The 24993-nt window shown below is 45.1% G+C and overlaps 1 protein-coding gene across 7 annotated transcripts in view; it reads left to right on the top strand.

The window, feature by feature from the left end:
• Positions 1-3309: 3309 nt before the first annotated feature.
• SYNE2 (spectrin repeat containing nuclear envelope protein 2) overlaps positions 3310-24993 on the top strand; it is a 197714-nt gene continuing 176030 nt past the window's right edge. For 6 of the 7 annotated variants that reach the window (XM_052783405.1, XM_052783402.1, XM_052783404.1 and 3 more), the window contains exons 1-2: positions 9150-9324; positions 21338-21453. In XM_052783405.1, coding sequence (XP_052639365.1) covers positions 21375-21453 — 79 coding nt within the window. In that variant the 5' untranslated portion in view covers positions 9150-9324; positions 21338-21374. Of the gene's footprint in view, positions 3353-9149; positions 9325-21337; positions 21454-24993 lie in introns of those variants that run through there. The other variant, XM_052783400.1, reaches the window with a different exon arrangement.

Raw genomic sequence — 24993 nt, 5'->3', positions numbered from 1 at the left:
CTGCAAGGGACGGGGTGAGCAGAGAGGAGCTGGGCATGGAGGCTGAGGTTTCTGGCACGGTGCTGATCCCTTGTTCTCTTGCTGTATCATCCTGTTCCCAACTCCAGCTTGTGCTGTGCGTTCCCGTCTCTGTGCTGGAGCCGGCTGCCCCCTCAGTCGTGCTGACATACCTCTCTGTGTGTCCATACTGCAATTAAATTCTGGGAGCAATCCAGCTGAAAACAAAGTATTCTTCTTCCGGGCTAGTTTTCATCTGGCTCCCAGCTCCAGCTGATACACCGTGCCAGCATGGCACAGGGGGTTGCACGCAGGGGAAAGAGGAGGGTCACCAGGCCAAAGGTTTGTTCTTGCAGACTACAGAGCAAACACGACTTGGAGTATTCAAACAAACTTAGTTTACACAGCCATCACTATCCTTCAGAGTTAACACTTTATCCAGTGGACTTGGGGAATTTGATCTCCTTCCATTGCTAGAATCCAGTTGTGCAAATTCTGTATTATAGAAGGGATGTCCTACCATGAAGCTCATGCCATTCATCCACGTGGGACCTGCAAGTGCAAGATACCTGGAGGCAAGATATCTGACATCCTGCAGCATCCAGCTCTGAGTTTGCTGTTCAGGGTGGTGTGGGAAGGCTGGGGCAAGACACACTGCTGAATTGATCATACACTCGTTCAGGAGGCATGCAGGAATTGTGAGGGCTTCTCATCCCCACCGCAGTTACCTTCACCATTGCTGGCTGTAGCCTGCAGTGCTGCTCTGCAGCTCTTTTCCCCACTGCCCCGTGCATCCATCCAGGCAGCTCATTTTGGACACCCGTGGGCAGTAGGTGAGAGCCCTGCTCACACACCTTCCAGCTGTTCACCTTCCACAAAGGCTGATCCATGGCAGTCACTTGCTAGCCTCGCTGGCAGCACCCATATACCTGTCAAAGCACGAGTCTGAGCACAGGGCTTTTGCAGTTCCTACCTGGAAGGCTGTGTATAGAGAGACAAAAAGCTTATTTTCAGAGTGTCAGGCTGTACTGTGTAATCAACAGCCGGAAGATCTGGATATAAAGTAGGCACATATGACTTAATTCTACCTTTGTGTCCCACACCTTTTTTTTTAATGGTATTACTATTTAATTGCTCGCATTATGCCTGTCCAATAATATCATTTAGTGTTAGTAATACTTAGTGTCATATCTTCAAAGTGCTTTACAAGCCAGTTATGAAATGCATAATTTAAGTGAAAACAAGCACCTTGGGCTGGGACCTGTGCTAGTGTTTGACAAAGCCTGGCAGGTGCCTGCAGTGCTGTGTATGCTGGGATGAGGAGCTGTGTGATTTGTGGCAAGGTTAAGCCAGCAAGAAGAGCATGGAGCAATAATGCCAGGTGGTGTTCTCCAAGTTACAAAAGGTCAAGACTCCACAAGACTTCTTCTGCTGAATTTGATGGCATGTGGAAGAGTCTCAAGTGATCAAGAGGGAGGTTGAAATAATTCTTCAAGTAAGAGAGCTTGGCTTTGATACTGCATCTTCTTTCCTTCCTTAAACACGAGACTGAAATCTGGCAGTCAAAAGTAGTAAATCAGTCAGAAATGCCTTTTTCATCTCGAGGATATGCATTACAGTAGCCATACCACAGAAATCAGGAAACTACAGCACAGCCTGAATGCAAGCCCTTTGCTTTCTGTTGTGTCCATGGAGCACCAAAGACAACTGTGTCACTATACAAACACTAATTAATCCTCAATAAAACAAGTAAAAAAGTACACAAAGAGCACTCACGGGTCGATTTGTTCCAAGGACAGCATGAATCGGAGCAGGTGTTTGCCAAGGCAGGGCAGTCAAGTTGTAACCAGCTTTGACTGATGCTTCTGCAAGACATCGTGTTCTCAGGCTCCAGATGAAATAGCACTCCAAAAGGTGCAGGGTTCACTTTTGCCTGAAAAAGAAAAGTTTCTTTACAGAAAATCAGCGCTCCAAATCTGGCAGAGTTTCTTTAGACACATCTGTGGGTATAAAGAGGAGCTTGAGTAAGTAGGTCCATTTGGCTTTGTAGCCTTCAAATACAGGACCTCACTTACTTCCACTGTTTGAAGTTGGTTGATGTTTTAACAGCACAGATTGAGGAGAAACCCGATGTATCGGCACTGGCAGGAAGTGGCTTTTGGAACGTTACATTTTTCTTTGGATAGCCGGCTGACCTCTGGGTGTGTAAAGCAAATCTCAATCTCTGTATTTATACCCTCTCACTTTGTGAAGTCTACAGCCAAAAGCTATCCAGCATCAAATGGAACAAATCTAATAAATTCCTTCCTCTACTCCCTCCAAAAAAACCCTCCTCTGGGTTCTAAAAAACCCCTAATTTTCTCCACATTCACATAACTGTCCCCCATCTACCCTTTCAGAGTTCTGGCTGGGCAAGGCCAGGTGATGGTGATGCTGTGCCTGGAGCAGAGGAAAGAGCCCGAATCTGAAAGAGCGGGGAAGGCAGCTTGTGCCTGGGATCTGTGCTTGAGGCAACGACGGGATCTGAGCTTGGGGAGGGCTATGGAGGCCATGCAGGAACTGGAGAGGTCTCCAGTTTTTGCCCGCTTATATTCCTGATCTTCTAAATTTGGTTTGGGCATGCTGCAGATTCGTGACAACCCAAAGTAATTTATTTCTTTGTATCACCCGTGACCCCAAATCTTCCCAGAATAGAAACCGGTTCTTATCAATACACAGGTTTTCTTACTCACTGCCAGCACAACCCTTTACCCAAACCACAGGGACACAGGCAGCGCTTGTGGCCTTGCCTCGCCGTTTCCAAGGGGTGGGACGAGCAGCGCTGCCCGGGTTAGCGCCGGTAGGGAAAACACCGGGAAACCCCAAGGACGAAAACCAAACCTGGTGAGGACAGGAGTGCGTGGGGAGCAGGGGACCGTCCCCTCGCTCTGCCTGGGGCATCCCGTGACACGGGCACAGCGGCGGGTTAACCCGGGAACCGCCGTCCCCGGGTGGGAGGCTGCACAGCCGCGGCAGCTCCGGCGCCAGCAGCTGCCTGCCCCGGGCGGACACCGCACGCGTGGGCAGACCCGGCTGCTGCGGGGGACGGAGGCCGCCCCCGGGGAGGCCCTCCACCCCCTCCAGCAAGCCGCGGCGGGGGGAGGCGGAGCGCCGGGCCGGGCCGGGCCGGGCTGCGGGGGCCGGGGCCGCGCCGCCTTCCCGCCCGCGGGAGGGGAGCGCGCTCGCTCGCTGCCTGCCAGCGGCCGGGGCGGGGAGCGGCCGGTCCCTCCTCCTCCTCCTCCTCCTCCTCTCCTCCTCCTGCCCACCCTCGCCGCCGCCCGCTCCCGCCGCCGCCGATGCCGGGACTGCGCCCGCGGTGAGTCTGCCCCGCCGGGACCCGCCCGCGGGAAGTTACGGCGCGGCCCGGCTGCGCCTTTGTGCGGGGAGCGGTGGCTCTCCCCGACCCGGTCCCGGTCCCGGTCCCGGTCCCGGTCTCGGTCCCGGTGCCGCCGCCCCCGCCCGCCCCCGCTCCCCTCCGCTGCTCCGCCGTGGCGGTACCTGCCGCTCTTTGTTCCCCGCCGCCGCCGCCGCCTTTGTTCCTTCGGTGCCGGCTTCACCTTCGGCACCGCCCGTGCCCCCCGCGGGACGCCGCTGCGTGGGGGGGGCGCGGAGAAACCCCGCTCCCGGAGCGGCCTCCCCCCCCCCCCCCCCGCCTCTCTCCCAGCCCTTTTACCGGGGACACACAACGGCGGGGCAGCGGCGGGAGTTCGCTCGGCGGAGCGGGGGGGGGGGGCACGGCCGGCGGCGGGAGCCGGGTTTTGTGGGAACTCCCGCCTCCGCCGGGCCCTGCCCTCCCCGGAGCGATGTCCGTCCGGCAGCGGTGCCGGGAGAGTTTCCCCCGGGTGAAAGCCGGAGTCGGCTTGTTTTGAGGCGGTGGGGAGGGAGCCCAGGGAGAGGCAGGGGGGTGCGTGCAGGTACACGGCGCTTCCCCGCAGCTCCGCGTCCTGCCTGGGTTATCGCTGATAAAGTCGTTATCTCAGGGGTTTCGTATTTGGAAACGGATGGTGGACAGTTACTGAAAGTTCTCACCGGAGGGAAAAGGAGTAACTACTTTCCTGCGAGGGCCACAGGCGGTGCAGGCATTTCTCCAGTCGCTGTATTGTCAGTGCCTGGTCACTGCAGCTGCCCTGGGCAAAACGTTGTCTGCTGTGGGCTCACACTTTCTGTTCTTCCTACCGCACATGGGCTCCTTTCTCTTCCCCCACTTGCATGCCATCCTCCCTCCCGCCTTCCCTCCCATCTTTCAAGGACTCTTGGCAGCCTCCCGTTTCCTCTCGGAGCAGTTATTACGGATCTGTGTTACTGCGGCCCATGGGATGCGGCACGTGGGGCTGTCGGTTTGTAACTTGGTGCTGACTTTGTGTCAGGTGCTGTGTGCGCGTGGATTTAAGGGAAGGCTCTCTGTCCTCCTTTCACCTCCATGACTACAGCTGGGCTCACTCCTTTCCATCTTCCCCCAAAACAGGGTCGTTCTTTCTTCTCTGTTTTGCCTGAGAGCTGCTGGAGGAATTGGGAGGTAGAGCAGGTGCACGCTCCTCGAGTTACTCAAAATGTACAGAGAAAAAACTTCGAGCAAGTTTGTTTGAGAGTTTCTCACAACCTTTGTCATGTCAGTGACCATGTGTTCCTCACGCCTTTTCTCCCCTTTTTCAGGGTGCCTCGTGTCTGTCCTCACTCCCTCTTTCCATCCTTCCCGTGTTTTCCTCCCTCTCAGCTTTCAGGGGGATCTCCCATCACAGGACAGACAGACAAAGACCTAAGTTCCATGAGCAGGATCTTGGCGAGTTATTGTGACCGTTGGCTAAGCTAACAAAACCGTAGCTTAGTGGGCACGTCTCTTTATACCTCTGTCTGAAATGCAATACCTGCAGAAGGGACACACATGGCCTCTGGCACGTGATTAGCTGAGTCACAGACTTCGGCCACTTCTGGGCTGGTTTTATAGCTCCGAGAAGGAGCACGGTGGTGGCTGTTAACGCTGCCCATAATAACAGTATCCGCCACCCCACAGGCACACACACAGCCACCTCGCGTTGAAACCAGGGCAGCCTAAATAATTGATTTCCAAGGCAGAAGAAGGCATGTCATAGCGGGAGGGGACGGGCTGGTGTGGAGTGAGCGCGCGCTGGCAGGGGAGCGGAAGCCCTGGCATCTGCAAGCGATGGCAGTGGGGACGAGTTGAAGCGGAGAGGGATGGGCAGTGGCACACGGGAGTTCAGAGGGGTGATGGAAAATCAGCGGTCACTGCAGTAAATGTATTGCCCTGTACTGATGTGTACTGTGGCAATGTTTGGGCCCCCCTTCTGCAAGATGCTGTACAAACACGTGTTCAGAAGTGTATAAATGATGTTTGTTCTTCCCTTCTTCATAATGAAGGGTAATGAATAATAATTGCCTTTTTACCCTAGTTATCTATAAAAACATGTTCAAAGTTCCTTTATTTAAACAGTTTTTACAAATAACCTCAGGAAACTGTATTTTAAGAGCTGTTGATATCAAACCGTGTTAAGAATTGAGCATGATGGTTTAAGAGGGGCAAAGGAACTTATTTTTCTCCAATTAAATCTGACTAGATGTTCATTAAAGTAAATAAGACCTTTGTTGGTGTCAGTAGCACTTGGCCAGTCTTGTAGTGTGCTAGCACTAGCTATTTTTTATTTATTTGTCAGGCAAAGATTTTAAGCATAGACACAATGAAGTAATTCAAGAAGCGGCATGCATTACTGGCTAATGATCTAATAGGTTGAAAATGCTTTATCTCCATAGTCGTTAATTTTAAGTTTTATGGTATAAGGGAAAGTAACAAAAGAAAAAATTGCTACTCTTCGTTCCTTTGAAGTTTTTTAACAGTGAGTTTTATGTTATTTCTTCTGATAGGTTTTTGGGCAAAGTTGCTTCTTGTTTCAGGAGAAAAATGCTTTGTTTTGGGGGAAAAATGGGCCACAGCTTAGCCCTTCTACTGAGTTCACTGTAAGTGTTGTAAAATCCCTTTACCAGTAATTAATTCCATAAACAGTGAATTTAGCTCCGCTTGGTTTCCTCACCATCTGAATATAGAAATGAATTAAAGAAAAAATCCCAGAGAGGGCATGAAGAAGCACAGCTTGGAAGATCAGGTATAAAGAGCCTCATTCATTTTGGTTTATCTGTAGTGCAGGGATATGCCCTTACTCCATGAATCATCTCCTGACATCTGTTTGCAGCGCTGTTTTCTTAGCAACTGTGGCTCTGTTTTAGATCTGGACTCTCAATGGCTGGGTTTGTATGGAGGGATGTGAAGAGACGATCCAAACTCTTCCTAGCGAAGCTGTGCCTTTCAGCCCATTTACCCAATTTCTTTTCTTCCCTGGGGCACAATAAATACCAGTTTTAAAAGTCTACCAGCTGGGATGCTTTTTCTGTGTATGTGCAGAGAGATGCTCATCTGTTGCTTACCACAACAGAAGTGTTTCCCCAACATAATCTGGCAGCGTGGGAGAGCACCTATCAGGTTGCAATGGGTTGTGTCGTTTCTCATGTTGAAGGAATGAGCATTGTGTGCCACCACACTTGCCCTAGCTTTCCCGCGGTTTATTTTGAACCATCATGGGACTTTTAGATGTGGGAGAGGACGTGGTCTCGGAGGAACGCTGGAAATGTAGACAGTGATGGCAAGGACCCAGTCCTAGCAACGTGCCTGTTGGAACAAGTAGTCGGATTAGGTGGTGGGATTATATGTGTGGAGTGTGGAGCTCTGTATGAGTAACATTTCAGGGCTGGATCCATAAGCTGCGATTAAAGAGAAGGTGACATTTCATACACCTCTCACCTAATCTTCCTTTGCCTGAATTTCATCCCTGGCTGGTGTGGGTAGAAGACTCCTGTAACTGAGACAGAAGTGGCTGCGTAGCCGCTGGGAGATCAAGTTGATCTGATTTTTGCCAGCTGTGCTCTGTGGAGGGGATCGAGACCTGGCTTGGGTCTGGGAGAGTTTTTTTACTTCAGCTGATGTGGCTGAATTGGTCTGGAGTGTAAATACGTGTCTGGGAGTACAAGTGGTATGTCCATGCTAAGGGACAGGCTGTGTTCACCCCAATTCCTCCTGTGCAGACGTGCGGCTTCCCCAGGAGGAGCAGGACATTATACCTGCTGGACTATGAATAAAAAAATACAGTGTATGTTACCCCATAGGGCGTGGATTTGACTGCCTACCCTTCCTGGACTGACTTGCATCTTGTGTAGCATGAAGGGTGTCAGCAGCAAGTAGTCGCTGTGAAGGATGAACGTGTTTTGGCTTGGGATAGTGTCGAGAGGGGAAAGACCCCCAATGTCTGGAGCATTTTGCCTGCGCAGGGATTGCAGAGTGGAGATGGGAAGGCTAAGCAGTGTCTTTGAATACTGGTCAGCTTCCCGCGACCTTCATGGTTTGCACACAAGTCCCAGTGTTAGTGAGGATACCAGGAAGAGTCTCTATAGATCACCTAAATCACAGTGTTCACAGCAGGAGATGAAGCAAGCTCCTTCTGTGGAGATGCTAAAGGGCCAGAACAGGGACAGAAGAGGGAGTGGGGGGAAAAAACTTCTGTTTAGCTCAGCTGCACGCGCAGGAGGGGAGCAGAAAGCTGCGCTGGGGAAAAGGGCTGGTGCAGAACAGGGTGTTATCTCCCCACAGGAGGGGAAATGGGGCAGAGCTTTAGAGCTTTGACTCTGGGCTTAACTTCAGTCTCTGGTCTCTCGTAGGGAGGCATGTTTGCTTTCTAACCTTCCTGCAGCCTGCTGATAACTCCCTACACAATGCAGCTGCACAGATTGGCTCGAGAGGTTTTTAAGGAATTGCTGACCCTGATACAAGCAGTACTGTTTGTGGCCAGGGATGGGGAAGAAGAAAAAAGAATGGTATGTTACCCGAGCTTTAAGATTCAGGCTGCAAGTTCCATCAAAGGAAATGACAATTAAGACGGAAAACAAAGCACTTGTAATTACTTTCATGGAAGTGTAGGGAGGAGGCAGAAATGTGGGTTTTACAGGAAAAAGTTTTGCTTTCTGAATCTTTTGGCCTGTTGGTTGCCAGGAGAAAGACAAGAAGTTGGTGAATGTTGGAGTGAAAGGGCGAGGCAGAGAGGGGAAAGAATACGCTGCTGAACATGCCTTGTTGGTCTGCGGCAAACAGCCTGTGTACAACTGGCCATGAAGTGGTTGTGAAAATGCTTCAGAAGTGGATTTGGTTCAGTTTGCATTAGCGAAACCTCTGTGTTGTGTTGGGTTGGTTTGTGTTGTTGATAACGACCTAAATAATGCAGGGAGAGAAATGAAAGCTGCCCCACAAGCAGCATGTCCTGCTTCTTGGAGGCTCTCGAGTAGTGAGCAATGTGGAGCTTTGCTTGCAGGAATATTTGGTGAAAGCTTCAAGTTCAATGACTAAATGAAACTCTTCTAGCAAAGCCAAGCCCTCTCAGTGAAGGTAGTTGCATATTGTCTAGTTACAAGATGTTTATGAGGGAGGGAATCACAGAGCATTTGCACAATGTGTCTCCAGTGGAGACACTCTTTCTCACTTAAGTGTAAACCGAGGGGGTGCTTCTTTGCTTACATCCTTTCTCCCAACTTAAAAGCGTGAGATTCATCTTGACAAACTACAACGTAACTACCTGCATGAGAGACAGTTGTCCAGACTCCTTTCGTAGTCACTAGAGAGGAGCAAACACTTTTGGGCCATGATTCATCCACACTGCATTAGATATCTAAAAATACATTGGACAAACTGCCCTAAAAGTGCCTGTTTCTCTTCATTGTTTCTGCCGAGTTCAAACAATGAACACGCATGGAGGCATCTCTCTTGTAGCTGTTTAGTGTCAGGAGAGCTGAATCTCGGCCAAAGTGTCTCATATCCCGGCAGAGATTCTAGGAGGGCTCCTAGTGTTCTCATTTCTACCAGACTCGGTGGCCGTGTAGGTCGTGCGGTGTACGACGGTGTGCCTGGAGGGCTTTACTGGAAACTGGAGAGCAGACAGCAATGTCCAGTTCAAAGCCTTCCTCCTCTGGTCAATCATTGGATTCAGAAAAGCTTCGGGCTGGACCCACAGCGCCAGACAATCTTCTGCTATAAATAAGAGGCCAAAGGGGATTTGCAGAGTGGCTTTTTCAAGGTCACACATCAGGTTAGTGGCAGAGGTGGAAGCAATGCGGGCGACTGCAGGCTCCCAGAGGTGTGTTCCTTCCCCTGCCCGTGCTCCTTGCGGCTGCCTTGCAGTTTGCTGCTCTCCTGGGGGCAAGACCGGCTGCCTGGTGCTTGGTGATGGACGGCACCCGGTAGGTACTCATTTCCTTTTTGTGAAAACTTTTTGGAAAATTACGTAGGCTGTTACTCCTCCTCCCTTCCCTGTCCTTTCTCTTCCAAAAATCCAGTTCAGGCACATAGTTGGATTGTTGTGTACCCACTGGGCCGGTGTGGATGATTGTACGTGTGCTCCCAATCTGCAGCAAACGGCTAAACCTTGAAGGAGTAAATGTGCTTCACTTCAGGCTCGCAGTGGCCTAAGACAGCGTGTGTGATTATTCAGTGGCGTTCAGATGATGTACGGAAACTCTTTAAACTGACATATTTAAACTCGCAATGTGTATCTAAATGCAGAGCTCCGTGAGCTTTGGAGCTGCACAGGGACCTGTGACCTGGTCTACTCTGAAGTGTTGCTGCTGCCGCTGTGTTATTTAGCGGTAATAATCACTGGCTCTTCTGGAAGAAGCCTAGCTTATCTGCACAGGTGAACCAGGTATGAAGGGATAAAATTTCTCCTGTGTGGAGAACTAGTTTACAGCAGAAGGACTTCCTTTGCTAAGTGAGCTGAGTATCTAGGGGGAGAATTTGTTGAAGGAATTTGCTTGTATAGCAGAGATACAAAGTACAGGCAAGTACCGAGTGTTAATTAGATCCTGTGCACTTCTGACTTCAGACAAATACCAGAGCATTCTTCTATCTTTTTTGATATGAGAGAAAGACTATGATAGCAGTGAAATAGAAAGAACGTGTTGTCTGAGCCAGGATTTGATTCCTGAAGTTCTGCTTAGGGGGTCCATGGGTAAACTCCAAGAGGTGAAACAAAGTGCAATTTGATGCCAGAGAGAACAACTGGGGAGAGGAGGGAAAGAGCAAACTATTAAATAAGAGCTGGGAGAAAAGCCAGTCTCCAAAAATAAACATTGAAGATCAATTCCAGGTATTTCCTGGTATTGTCATCCCACTTCATCAACCACTTGGACTGTAACAAGCAGTTTCACAGTTAGCAGACTGACAGGTTTAGGGTTGTTTGTTGTTTGTTTTTTTAAAGAAAAAAAATCATCTGATAGATTGTTTGCAATGTTGTTTCTTACACAGAACTGGGTGGGATGTTGGTGATGAAATACCCCTGGGACAGAGAAAGCAGTGCTTGTTATTGTAAGAGGGAAGTAAGAGCAGAGCCGGCTTTGTTTTGGGGGAGTGAAAAATCTGTATTTTCTTCCCAGTTATGTGCCCAGGGCACCTCAGCAGTTCCTAAGGGGAGGAAGCAGATGCTTGTGCAATGTAGGTGTGAGCAAACACTGTTCCTGCAGAGCAGTTGTGCCTTACTAGTACTGTAGGTAGACTTGGAATGGCTTTGCAGATAATGTTTGCAAGTGAAGGCTTCACCTTTGAAAAGCTTGGAGGTGACTCTGAACATGTTTCTTCTTGCAAAGATTCTCCAAAAAGCCAGTCCAGGAGTTTACCGTACCGAAAGCCAGTGCGTGGATTGTAAGGAAGTTGAAGCATATCCTGTTCCAAGGACTTGGCGTTGGCGGTCACACGCCATCTCCTTGCTGGAGTTTCATCCTGGATGGTGACTCTGAGAGCTGCGTCTCTGCAAACCGTACAGAAACATGCCTCAGTGGGCTGGAGTTGGCTCGGACGGCCAGACGTGGCTCAGGGCTTACCTCACCTGCTTGGCCGTGGCCTTGCTGTGGCTGCCTGGCCCAGGAGAGAATGGTACGGCAGCTCTGCTTACGCAACGTGCGTTCTCTGTTGCTTGACTGAACTTGCCTATAAGTAACTTTTGTGTTAGTGATATTGCTGCCTTTCAGCGAGGGAGATGCACAGGGCTCACGGGCATTTGTCAAAGATTCTCAAAGCGAGCAGCCCGGGCGGCTCTGTGATTCAGATGCTGATGAGGAGACTGTCATCCTGCGTGTGCAGAAGGGGAATGCATGAAATAAGTAAGGCATCCTTTAGTCTGGGCTAGTTCTGATTCGGAGTCCTTGGCTTTGCAGTTGCAACTGTATTTTTTTTTTAGTTTTGTGTAGTGAGAACAGTTTACTCTAGCAGGTTACTGCGTAGCACCAAGTTCTTTCTCTTGGGTTGTCTATGTGCAGTTTGGCTGTTTGGTCCTCTCTGGCAACAGTACTGGTAAGAATAACAGTGTTTGGTCTGGTTTTCACTGCACACAAAAAGTTATTCTACAGGCTTGAAACTATGCTGTAAATCAGGGATTTAGGTTTGTGGTTGTTTTTTTTTTTTCCCCTAAAGCAACTAATCCTTTGAAAGCAAAGAGAAAGATATATTATTTGTCTTAAGCGGTAAACAAAAGTGCTTTACTTAGCGGAGCAGTGCAGAGGCTCTGCTGAGTTGCCCCAGCAAAGCACTGGTTTTGTCCTGCAGCGGAAGGTGCCACACAGTCCGTGTGGGAGACGACACTGTTGAAAAACCCTTTTCATGTGTACAAAACCAGCACAGACATGCGAACGTGCAGGCGGTACTTGTAGAAAGGCTGCTTTGCCCACAAACCTTGAAGTACATGGGACAGAAGGTGTAAAAACAAACAAACAAGACCCTGACTAGCACTTTGGGGGGAATTTTCAGCTGGAAGAATTACATGGGCATGAAAAACTCGCTCTTTGGAGAGGCGGCCCCTCCAGGTCAGAGCAGAGGTGTGCTAGGGGAAGAGGGGTAGTTTGCATTGCTGTAGCCTCAATTGGACATGCTTGAGAGAGAAGCTGATGAATTCACAGCTGCCAGGCTAGGACCTATCATTTAAATTGTAATTTGCCCTTCAAATTTGGCAAGCTTCATTTGCCATTTGTTTGACAAATCTCTCTTTTGTGTTCTTCTTCTGCCTGCGTAAAACAGCAAGCGCTGGCGGAGAGAGCTACTTGCAGTAGATTCCTTTTCTTTGCTATATTTAGTGATCAAAACAAGTTTGTGATCTTTATAGGAATACTGCCAAAGCAGATAGGTTTAGCATGAGACATGCCCTTTCTCTTTTGGCTCCCAAATACAGATTGCATTTCACTTTCCTCCCCTTTCTTTACACCATCGATGGCTCTGTCTGCGGAGGTCTGTTGTGCAAACATTGCACTGCTGCTTCCAGTGATTTTGCTTAGTAAGAACGAGTCCCGGCTCTAGTGAAAACTCCTGTGTTTAGATTGCCGCTATCCCTACCTTTCCCTTTTCTTAATTTCCTGAAAGAGCTGACTACTGCTCTTCAGGAAGATCTTTCTGAACAAGAACAGCCTTATGATTTAATTGAGAAACTCTAGGCCTTTTATTGCCTAGGCGCGCTTCACTCAACAGAATAATCTGTTTGTTAGCCATCTGACTGTTTCCTTTATTTGGGGAAAAAGGGAATTAGGAAGGCAGTGGAAAGGAAACATTTGTATTCCTTCAAAGGCAGAATATTACTAGAAGCCTGATTCTCATTAATATGATTTCCTTAATACAAAGCAGGTGTAGTTATTATATACTGCTATGTTAAATACCTTTTACACTGTGTAAAGTGGCTGCAGTGTTAATGGGAAGCTGGCTGTCAGTCTCTATTAAAACACTAACCAAAAGAATTTCAGTTGCAATCCAGGGGAAAGAAAGAAACATTAGTAAATAAAAGAAAGAACTTCTTGCAATACTTCTTGCTCGGTTAAACCATGCAGCATTGTCCAGTTTGTTCTGATCAGGCAGTCCCCTGCGTGAGAGTTAAAACTTGCTCCGCTTGCAGGCGATTCCCTCCCCCTTCCCTTCTCAATTGTAAAAACTGACTCTGGGCCAGGAAGCACTGAGGAAAGGGTATGACGAGCTGTGCTCAGCCCTTCGCTTTTGCGATGGGAACTGCATGCCTAAAGGTCAGAGGTCTGTCTGCTCCCCGCGGCACCGGGACTGCTGCGGCCACGCTGAACCCTTTCCCCTTGCCGAAAGGTGGCCAGGCAGAGCGTGGCTACTCAGTACTGTGCCTGGCTACTGGCCTCACCTGAGCCCAGGTAGCCGGGGCAAGGGGGTCAGGTAGGGGCAGCTTTCATGTGAAAATAGAGAAGGGCTTGTAGGAGTGCAATGAGAGCAACTGTCATTTTGTTGCATGTTTTCCTAGTTAACCAAGTGGGTAGGAAGAAGTTGTGTTTATGCACTGGGTGTACTTCCCAGGTACAGCACAGATCTTGAGCCAGCTTGTGTTTCTCATGTTTTTTTTACGATAACCCTTCCTCACAGCCCCGTTATCTGCGGGAAGCGGCCTTGGGGCTGCAGCACGGCTGGCGCGCCGCGCGGCAGGGAAGCCTGCGAACAACCCCTGCTTTGGAAAAGCTTTCCCATTCTGGCCATGCGGCAACACACCATATGAACGACACGGCTTTTTGCACATAATTGGAGGCTCCCGGGCATTGCACAGGTAGATTTGGGCTGGGATGTGCTTATGAGCTGTGTGTTTTGGAGACTGAATTGTCGTCCAGACCCTTGACTTTGACGGAGCCATGAAGTCATCATAGTATTTTTGGCTTCCTGCATAGCAGTGTACCCTGGGGTGATCGAGGGGCACGGCATCAGCTTTCTGAGCCTCCAGGCATTCATCACTCTCCCCCCTTTTTACATTAACAACTGTGATTTTGAGTTCTGAGCAGTTACTGTTTTTATTAACGATGTGGGAAAACTTGGAAACCAGTTGAAAACTGAATGTTTTCTCTAACTTTAGTAAGTATGCTTTGACACTGCATTTCCACTTGGGAATAGATAAATGTGAGATAGGCTCTTATTCTCAGGGCAAGCAAATGCATCATGCACCTCCACAGGTCACCTTTTGTGAATGTGTGAACAAGGCTTAGCTCTGTTAATAAAAGCATTTTTGTGTGTGTGTTAACAACAGCATGGAGTTAGTGCAGTTTTCAAACTGTGTAATTGTACCAGGATGACTGATATATTACCACCCCCCAAAAAAAAGAAAAGGTCAAGAAAGACACTTTCCTAATCACATTTTTAAATTGATTAACACAATGAGAAGATCCATTGTGCTTCTGTAACAAGAAGTATTATTGATGTGTAAATCAAAGACAAACCAGCAACATTAGCTGGCCTTAAAAAGTGGTGTGGTTTTTGTATACTCTTATGCTTGTCCTGGCTTGTTTTCAAAAATTATAAATAGAACACTGGGAAGTCCCTGGAAAACAAAAATGTACTGCTGCTGGTTGTCATAAATAAACTAATAAGAGATGTCTTGGTCTTGCAGCTCTTATTCTTTGGAGGAGACCTTACTTGTGCATATAGTTTCAGTGTGTCAGTTCACATGAGGCAAGACTATTTCTGTGGCAATGGGGTGTAGCTTTGTGTCCATCTCTGTTTCTCTTGCAGATCTAATGCTCTCTGGGCTTGGTTCCTTCTGAGCAGAGCTGTTCAGCCTTTTCCAAGCTTTTCCCTTTTCGATTCCTTCATCTCCAGCTACTGATAGCTTAGGAAGACCCAAGGCCAGACTTGTTTCAGCATTATCCCAGACAGTGCAGAGTCTCTCTAATGCCGCATGCTCTAATACCACTTATTAAAAGACTGGCTGATACCCATCTGACTGCTGTAGGGTATTATGTAGGATCAGAAGGCTATAGCCTCTTTTCCCTATCACCTTCAAAGTCATGGAAACCTAATGGAAGCCCTTTTCTTCTTCCAGGACAGTGCAGAGAATGTGCCATTATTGGTTACTGGATGATGACAAATATGTTTCTTCTGCCAGACAGAAGTTGTCAGCTCCTCAGGTGGGGAAGTCAAGGTAGATCTGTTAATGGTGCTGTCCTGATTTTTGCTACCTGAGGATCTGGCTTTGAAGGGAAGGGGATCAGTGTGTTTGCTGTGTGATCCCATTCCAGCTGTGGCCATGTATACAATCTGAGATAATTCACAAGAGCAATACTGGCAAGCATTTTAAATGTGAACTTCAGTCTGGAGTAGGACCTTAAGAAAAGAGGGTGTTTTAGTGCAAAGATCTTGGAAAATGCATGCTTTAAACAGACCTTCTTCCACACCCCTGACACTGGGTGAAAAAATGGTGAAACCCTTGTAAATGAAGTGTTGAGGAGAAAGCATGGCCATCAAACTTTAGTGCTGCATGAACTTTTCTGACTTAACAGAGGTGTGAGTACATCAGAAGTGAGGGGGGAAAAAATACTGTAAAACAGCAAAAACCCAAACAACTTGATGTGTAAGGGATTTTCTGTGATAATTCTTTAGGTCATATTATCATGATTTGGATCCCAATAATTTGCCTTTAGGGAGGCTGTGACAGACTTACAGAAAAATAGTTTACCAAAAGAAGGCAGCTCAGCAGCACTTTTCAGGGCTCAAGACTTGTACTTCTTAATGTTACTACTTCTTTCTGAATGTAAAATAAACTGAGATCTTTGTTAATAACCAAAAAGGAAAAGGGTCTTCAGTCGGTCTGCATTGTGGAGCTCTATTTCCTTTGGACTAGTTCACCAAAGATAAAAATCTGCTGTTTGTGTTCATGACGTTGGCTCAACTGAATACATGAGTAATAATAATCTGTTGCTAGGAACAGAATTCAGTTTACATGTAGAGGCCTCTATGGAGGGAAAGTCTTTTGAGTCCCTGAGTGGGTCATAAATAATCAGTGGCACTTCAAAGGAGGAAAAGTAAAAACAAGCGGTTGGAGATGCCATGCAAAGATGTCTGTAATTCTTATTGCAACACCAGTGGAAAGCATGTAGCCAACATAATTGGGAAAATATGGGGCATGTGTCTACAAAGGCAAAACCAACGAAGCAGGGATTTACTACCAGTGGGTTCTAATATTCAGCTACCTCTATCTGGGCTTGTTTGCAAGGTATCTGCTTCTTTCAACTTTAAGGAGTGCGCATCTGAGCTAATTTTGTGCCATATGATTTTTCAAGATTGGCTTATGGGGAGGGTCTGAGGGTACATCTGCAGCGGGCTGCAGTATGGTGAAGGGGTATGCAGGAGTTAGCTGTAAACTTCGAGGCTGCAAACAGTCTTACCTGGGACAGTATGGAAATCACACCAACTAGTTTACCTTGCTTCCTAATTAGTGTGCACAGCCGCTTTGTAGAAGTAACCCTAAATTTTTTTCATATGATGCAATCTTACCATGGTCGGTACTCTGAACAGCTGAAAGACAAGGTTTGCAAACCACCTTGATCCAAACTGTAATGTTAAGTCTATGAAATCCTTGCTAATGAATCCTCCAAATCCATCTGAAACTTCTTTTCCCCTTTCTTCTGAGACAAGAATGTCCCTATAAAGACCCTGCTTAAGAAGAGCTTCTCTTAGGTCTCATTGGGACTTAAGCCTCACTGGAGACATGGTATTTAAATCAGTGTTGTCTATTCTCATGATAAAATCTCTGGAATGATTATTTTCAGGTTAGTTCCTTGACATTTCTAGTCCGCTGCCTGCTCTTAGGTTTCTCTCTGTCAGTATGCATATGTCTGTGTGTTAATACCCAGTACATTTTTTAATTTATTGGCTCATTTCAGCTGAATTTGGGAAAGGAAGAGAGATTCCAAGGAAGTTGAGTTGAAATTACATGATATGACTGTGCTGATCTAATGTCCACCGGTGTTTTTAGGTGCCCATTGTGAGAACAGCTGGAGAGGGAAGGGAAGAAGTACTCTACCAATACCCACTAGAGATAAGCCTGGGTTTGAGTCTTATGAGTGGCCTTATCACAGGAAAAGCTTTTGTTGATGGTTGAACTGTTTGAGCTGCAGGTTGAGCCCAGGTGGTCAAGCATTTACTCCTTTGGAGAACACCAGTGGAAAGCTTTTCTCTTGAGGACATTCATAATGCACCTTTCTCGTGTGACTCCTCCCATGCTGAAGAAAAGATGAGCTCACACAACAGCTCTGGTGCAATTCACATAAGTTAATCAACAGGAAACAAATCCATTGGGAACAAGGTCCCAGTGTTCCTGGAACTCTCTCTTCGGCTCTGTGATACTTCACAGGTTATTTCACAGGTTATCCCAAGGTGTAAGCAGTTAAATGCTTTCCTGTATTAATGCCAGATTCTCCAGAAAGAGGGAAAGACAAGGTCATCTTCTTCACCTTTGGTTTTATCCCCACGGAAAAGGCATGGTGTCATTTGAAAGCATGTCATTTATTTTCAACGCTGTGGGTATGTATTTCTTGGCTGTCCAGCATTTCATGGAAATGAAGGACTTGGTTTAGCTCTGCAGGTTCGTTGAATTGTTATGAAACAAAATAATCTACTTAAATACGAAGTAGAAAAGATGATCGTTTCTAACGCCTATGTAAAGCATTGCTAAGCAATCTCACCAATAGCTTGATGGTTTTAGGCTTTTCAGAGGTTGATATGATATAGTTACACTTAATATGCTTTATTTGAATGAAATTTGGGGGGGAGGGCAAAGGGTATTGTCCCTGTATAAATACTAGCGTATTGTCCCTGTATAAATCCTTCTCAGACAATCTGTACCTTGTACCTTTTAAAGAATACTAATCCTTGCAGGTATGTCCTCCAAGAGTGTGTGCGTATCTCCATTTCAAAGCAGCTGTGGAGTCTTCTGTTGGGGCAGGGCAGAAATCAGAGGCAGGGCAAAATGCATGTGCTGTGTTGGATGGTGAACAGAGGGTTTCAAGAATGTGAAAGCTTTAGCATAAACTTACCTTGTATTAGCTGCACATTTTTATAACCTGCACTGTGGATTTGTTGAGTGGATTTCTGCGTTTAGAAAAAAAATATTTTAAAAAATCCCATTCTTTTGGGAAGCAGGCCTTAATTTGACCTTAAAATAGGAGCATATGCTTTTTTTCATTTATACCTGTTCTATGATCATGTGCCATAATTTAAGTTAATTAATTAATTAAGCAACTTATTTAGAGTTAATTAATACTTCAAAGTTTAACATACTTTCTGCTTTAAAGTCCTGAAAGTTTTATTAACTTCAACTACTGAACTGTGATTTGGGTTCCGTCGCATGAAGTGCAGTACCAGCACACAGAAGGAGACACTATGTACTGTGTGGTTGCTATAGCTGGCAAGGGATGGGGACAGAGGAGGAACAGTCACAGAAAGGCTGAAAATGTATTGTGTTTTGTTTATGAAACTTCCATTAAAGCTGTGCATGGCTCTTGCATATTTTGCTGCTGTTATAGAGGAATTTTAATGCCAAATCCTGTTCCCTTTCTCTGGACTATGCTCCCAATGACTTTAGTTAGCATCATGCAAACTAGGTGAACATGACTTGGCTCTGCCTATGTCACCATCTCAAATCTGGATGTGTTAAAGTCAAACAGTTGTGTATGTTTTCACTGTTTGGGGATTTTGTGCTGCTTTTGTGCCTTTAAAAGAAAATCCTTAAACAGTGTTTAGTTTAAAATAAAATGAAAAAAAAAATGAGAATAAACTTGTGGTAATGAGAAAAAGAGCATGCATTGCCACTGATATTGAGTGCATGCCCCAGAACCACAGGAATGTACATACATACATAGTTTTGGGGATGTCTTGCTTGTAGGTTATGCTAATGTGGCAATGGTGGATGTCTATGTGTGTGCTTCTAGTCCTATCCATCTTCCTTTACATGGACACCCAATTTGAATTATAACCTTAGGTCCAAATTCAGGCAGGCTCATTGATTTCACCTGTGGATTCATTGTTGCCCAGTATTTACTATTTCTTAAATATCTCTGAAGGTCTTTGGTTGGCCATTGGAAAATTCAGGGTGGAGGGAATGCAGCTAACTGTCCCTCTGTCCTGGGAGCAAAAAGCAACAGATCTGATGATGTGGTTTGGATTTTGCCTACATACCCTCCCATTTGGGTCTTGCTGCTTAGTAGCCTTCAAGGTGGTGGTCACAAAATCAAATTCAAGATATATAGTGATACCCAAAAGATATTAAGGCCACCTGACATTTTGCATTTTTAGACTTCAGTTTTGTATTGCTTGATCTTGAGAGAAAAAGGAAGGAGTTTCCCAGGAAAGACTGCATCGCCTTGGGCATAGGCAGCACTGCTGGGAGAACTGGATTCTTGCTCAGCCCTTGCCTTCACTCAGTTCCTGTGAGATGCTAGCTCTGGCACTTAAACCCCAATTTTTATCAGTGGTAGCTAGCTGTATGGTTATTCTTTGGTTGTCTGACTTGAGACTCGTACTTCTAGCTTAAGAACAGAGGACTTCTGAGAGCTCTCCAGGGTTGGAAGTCCAAGTGTCCTTTTAATAAAGGCAATCAGTCTATGTTGTCTGTTTCTGAACAATTCCAGTCTTGAAACCATTTAAAGCCTTTGTGCCAGTTGCCTGTATTGGGAGGCTTTGTTAGAACCCAATATTTAGAAATCTTCTGATGTCCATCCTAACCTCAAGGCGTGGCTTATTTATATCATCTTGTTCTTGTGGCTGTCAAAGATCAAATACTCCTTTTCTTCCTCTTTTTGCCAGGCTAAGCAAGCCAAACTCTTGTAAAATATTTTTTTCCTTTTCTCTGATAGGTCTCATCATCACCTGCCCCAGCCAGAACTCCCCTTTCTTGACTCTGGTGCCTTGAGTTTTAGTTGTAAGTTGTTGGTGACTTGCAGAAATGCTGCATACTCAGTGCAGCAGGTGGAATCAGTGCTTCGGCCATATGAACTAATACCTATTTCTCTGGAAAACCAGAATCAAATTAGCAACTTTTTTACCCCTTTGTTCTCTATGTGCGTTTGCTTGTCATCGGTAAAATGATGTCCCATGGCGGGGGGGAGCAGACTAGATGATCTTTAAGTGTCCTTCCAACCCAAACAGTTCTGTGATTCTAAAGCTGGGCAATAACCCCTGAGCTCACATAGATGCTGTAGATGTGAATTGATTGGTGTTTGTGAAGCGCTCAGATGCTGGAGTGATGAGTGCCATAGAAGATCTTGTGAGGAACTTAATAATCCTGTCATCAGAGCAGCTCTTGGATAAAGCACAAGGACACACATTGTTCAGGGTGAGGAAAACAAAACATTGAATAGCTCCTCATTAAACGTGTGTTGTCCTTTCTGTGCAGTGAGAGAGAGAGGGAGTGAGGAAAAATAGCATATAGTAGAATAAACAAAGGTTGCCTCGTGATTCATATGAACAAGGGACTGAATGTAAAAATTTCTCTGGCATTCTTTAATGATGTATTTCCTTACTCATCTATTCACACCCTTTATTTTGATGTATGCTTGGTGGATGAGTTATTAATATGTGGTGTGTAAATCCTAGTACTTCTCATGAAAAGGTTACAGATATTTAGGTAACAAAGCTTGTTTAAGGTGAGCCCATATTTAATTTTCAGCTTTATTTCTTTTTGAATTTGTTTAACTTTTAAGTTCTTGATAAAATTGAGTCAGTATCTTGGTATCCAGTTTTTCTTACAGTGGCAAATTGAACAATATAGCTACTGTAGTAACAGAAACAGTTTTACACTTTTAAGAAAGATATAGCATATCGTTTACTAAAGTTGCATTAGAGATAGGGGAGGTATTCAGGGAGAGGAAAATGGAGGAGTTGGAAAAAGAAAGTCCTTCATGGGGGTTGAGGAATAACAGAGGTACCAGACAGAGACAGCAGTTGTGATTATTCTCATCCGATAATCGCTGCTTTTTCATTTCACCGTAATCTTTGCAGATTCTGCTTTAATTGTTTCCATTCTGCAACAATTATCCGGACAGGAAGAGAGATCTGAAAAGTACAAAGATTTAAAAAAATGAGATTTGGCAGCAACAAATCTGTAGAAGGCACTGTAAGCCTTTGGCGCCCTGGCTTTCTCAAAGAAAGCAACTGTGTTTGAATTTTTCTAATCCTAGTGCTTTTATTTTCATGGCAAGACACACTGGGATCCATGTTTGTGTTGTGGAGTACTGCTGGCCGCCATTAGAAAAGAGTCAAGGGACCAAAGTTTGGATTGACGCAGTAAAAACAGTTGCTTTATTCTGTATAAGCTAAGGAAACAGCCTACCAAGGGAAAAAACCCAAAAGAAAATGCATGTCTCAGCGCCACACACTTAAGCATCATCAATTTTTATGTAAAACTGTACTGATTTTCTAATTTTTTTTTTTTTTTTATAATTTCAGTTTGGAAATTGATTAAAGAATCTCCATAGAATTTAATATGGCATCAAAGCAGTCATGTCCCTCAACAGAGGAACAGGCTTCCTCCGAAATAGATGATCTGTATCTGTCGCTGCAAGGTAAGTTACTGTAGTTTTCTGTGCCTTTTTAATGTAGATTTTTGGCAAAATCTGTGACTGTGTAAAAGTTGAAGGGAATTCTGAGAAACCTGTTAACACTAACATTATGATCAGTATAGTTAGTTCATGTCCGTGCTTCTTTGCAGGTATTTCTGCGTCTCATGAGAGACGCTTCAGCGGCGAAATGAAAGATAAAAGCTCTCATGGTACTTTCTCATGGGATTTTTCAGATCTGTTGCCTTCTTTGGTACAGATGTGCTCACTGATTCTTATGTTTTGTTACTCAGAATACATGTTACTGTAAACTGTTTTCAAGGGAACTGCCAGCATGAAAACAGTTATGCCATTTCATTAGTTTCCTTGTTTTCAATTTGCTGACAATTAGGTGGTTGCATTAAGCTGTCTTAATGAGGCTATTAACTGCAGTGCTATTTTATTTTATTTTATTTGTTTTTCTGTTCTTACTGCTATATCCCCTGCAAGTCTAGAAGGATAGCTTGTGGCCAAAACAAGTAGAAAATTTTTGTGGCTTCTGAATAAATTTCTTACAGGTCAGAGTCTTTCATCCTTACTTGCAATGAGTAAGCTTCCTTGTTAAGGAAGCACTCACTGGTTGATTTTTAATTGTTCCAATTTAACTGCAGCTACCTGGACAGTTAAGTGATAATGAGTGCATCAGAGCTGGCCTCTCAGACAGGCTTTCTGGGTTTTCTTTAATCACGTGTTGAATTTCCTTCTATAAGAAATTCCTGGGAAGGCTGATTTTCCTCTGAACGTGTTCCCCAAAACTTTCATGGAGGCTATCAAGGAGGCTAGTCCAGGCAGCAGGACTAGCACTGCTGAAAAGCCTGTCTTTGATGTGTTTAGAGCCTGGTTATTCTAGGATGGATGGGCCAAGTCATGTTTCCACAGAGCTATTTCCTTTTAGCTCACTTGCAATGAAATTACTATGGTGCTTAGTTGAGAGAAAATATGTTTAAAACAGATGGTGCAAAAGAATATTCTGCCAAGTCACTTTTGTGATCTGTATTTGCGCTAATATCGTCATTGAAGCCATGTGTTTTGGTGAGTGAGTGTTAACAGTGGTCTAAAGCCAAACTTCTTTAATGGTGAATTTTCTTCTGTTTTGCTTCAGTATTACATTTTCAGGAGAGCAAGCAAAAACTCCTAGCAGACAGGGGCTAGTCTGACTGTTGCACCAAGCACAGCTTGTCAGACACACATTTGTTGTGCCAGTCAAATGCAGCCTTCTGTAGAAAGACTGAGATGGCTGTTGTCATGAAACAGGTTTGAAAAACACTCTCCAGCTTTAAGGCAGATGGTGCTGAATTAAAGTTACATGCAATTTTAGAATAGGGTTTTGTTTTGAAATAATATTCATGCTATTTTCTGAAAAGTCAGACTGGTGTTTATGTGTTGAATAGCAGTAGGGGGTTTTGGTCAATATCTCAGTGAAAAAGCCCTGCTTATTAAAATTAAAATGACTAAATTACATTTCTTTGCTGTAATAATTTGAGCTCCTAGATTATGCTGAAATGAACACACTGCAAACCTGTGGCTGACTGTTGTAAAACATCCAGAGATGTCCCTTTAAAGTGACATAAGCAATTTTTATAATGATTAAAGATGCAACAAATGGTACAGACACGTTCTATGTATGGAGCTGCGATGCTGCAGCATCTGCTCTGGGTCAAACAAACAAATGGCAACACAGCTGCGATGAAGCACCAAAGACAGACACATTCCCTGACATGACATATAGAAACTATTAGTAACTCTACCTGCAGATCTGTGGTAGTAAAGGTCAGATAAGAATAATAGAGTCACTCAAGGAAACATTTTTTTCCATTAATAGGAATCTTGGGATGAGATTTGCAAAGCAACTAGAGACTTTGGTTACTTTAGATCTTCAGGATCACCTGGAGAAGTTTTAGAGAAATCTTAGATTCAAGGAATAGCTGCTTATAAGAAAAGCAGCTTACTTTTTGGGTGACTAAAGGTGAATGTAAAACTGGTTGTGATCTGCTTTTCAAATTGTTAAGATACAGCTTCAAAGAGTACATCCAGTGTTGTACAATACAAAGCATAACAGGAGATATGCATAAATACTTGGCGCAGAAGACAAAAGTAGGGATGAGATCTAGTCTGGATTGCTCATATTTTAATCTACACTTAAATTCTTTGTGATCCAATCCTCTGTTATTCCTGAAAGACATCCAGTGGTGCTGGAGCACTTGTCTAGTCTGGTTAATTAAGACAAGATCAATTTAATGTCCCAATTGGTTTGGTCATAAACCTTTGTGGGGTTATATGCCTAAAAAGATGTAACAAAATAGCTAGGTTTTTTTTTTTCTTCCCCACCATGTGTAAAACCAAACACTCATTTTCGGTATGTTTGTGATTTAAGTCACAGTCTTCTGTGAGGAGGACAGCACTTTGCGAAAGAAACAGAAGGAGAGAGGGGAAGAAGAACTTCCTTTAAATAGTTAGTGAAGACATTACTACTTAGTAGCTCTAATTATTATAGAAATCCTATTACATTAATTCCAGTGGCTTAATTTTGTAAAAACTTGCTTTAGTGGAATTTCTGTTAGTGGGTTTTTAGGTAGAAGAGTGTTCAAGGATGGACATTCACTTTCCATAATAGTGTTCAGCCTAGAAGATGCAGTAAAGAAAGTAACTGGAAAATAGGTAAAAATGTAACTTTGTTCTCAGTGTGTCCGTCTTCTCAGCTGAATAATTTAAGGAGATTTAATGAAGCTTGAAAAACATGAAGAAAATAGGTAAAGAAATGAAAGCAATATGGTTTCTAATTTTCCCATCTTCAGACATTTTCAAATGATGAAGCTAGTCACAAAATCATGAGGCTGAAATAAAAAGCTGCAAGAACATAAACCCTTATATATGTATCTTTTCAGATGTATATATTGGTCTTTAACCTTCTCCAGTTTTCAAGCTAGTCCCCACAAACAAAAGAGTAATAGCTACCCCCTCCCTCCCTGCCAAGAAAATTGAAATTGCATGATGTCAGGACTTGGGCTCCTTCTTTTCTGTTCTTTTTTCCTTCCCTCTATCCTAGATGTTATAATAATGATGTTATTGTGATTTAATTTTATCTGTGCCCTATCCTCCAGCACCTCTGCTTTCTTCCAGTTTTCTCATGCAGCACAACTTACAGTGGCTGCAAAGGTATTTTGTGTCCTTGCACAGCCACCTAAAACTGCAGGTGAAAAGCCTGGAGCCAGACCTGTTAAGGATATATCCTATGGGGAAATATTGAAGGGAAGGGTTTCTCCTGCCAGGCAGCCTGCAGGTGTTTTGGTGAACAGAGAATGCTTGCCAGGGAGATGCTCTGTTGCAGCATGTGGACCATCTTTGAAACCTGAAGTCACTTTTGCTGGAGCTATGGAGGGAGCAGGCAGGAGCTCGGGGCTTGGCTGGCAATGAGCACGGGAGCAATAATGCGGGAGCCCTGTCCTATGTCTCCTCCTGCCATAGCTTCCCTCCCAGCACTGTGTTATGGGCTGGCCCCGTAGAGGG

The sequence above is a fragment of the Harpia harpyja genome, chromosome 3 (genome assembly GCF_026419915.1).
Source record: "Harpia harpyja isolate bHarHar1 chromosome 3, bHarHar1 primary haplotype, whole genome shotgun sequence".
NCBI lineage: Eukaryota > Metazoa > Chordata > Aves > Accipitriformes > Accipitridae > Harpia > Harpia harpyja.
Note: the sequence above shows the minus strand (reverse complement) of the source record. Positions and strands in the feature narration are given on the sequence as shown.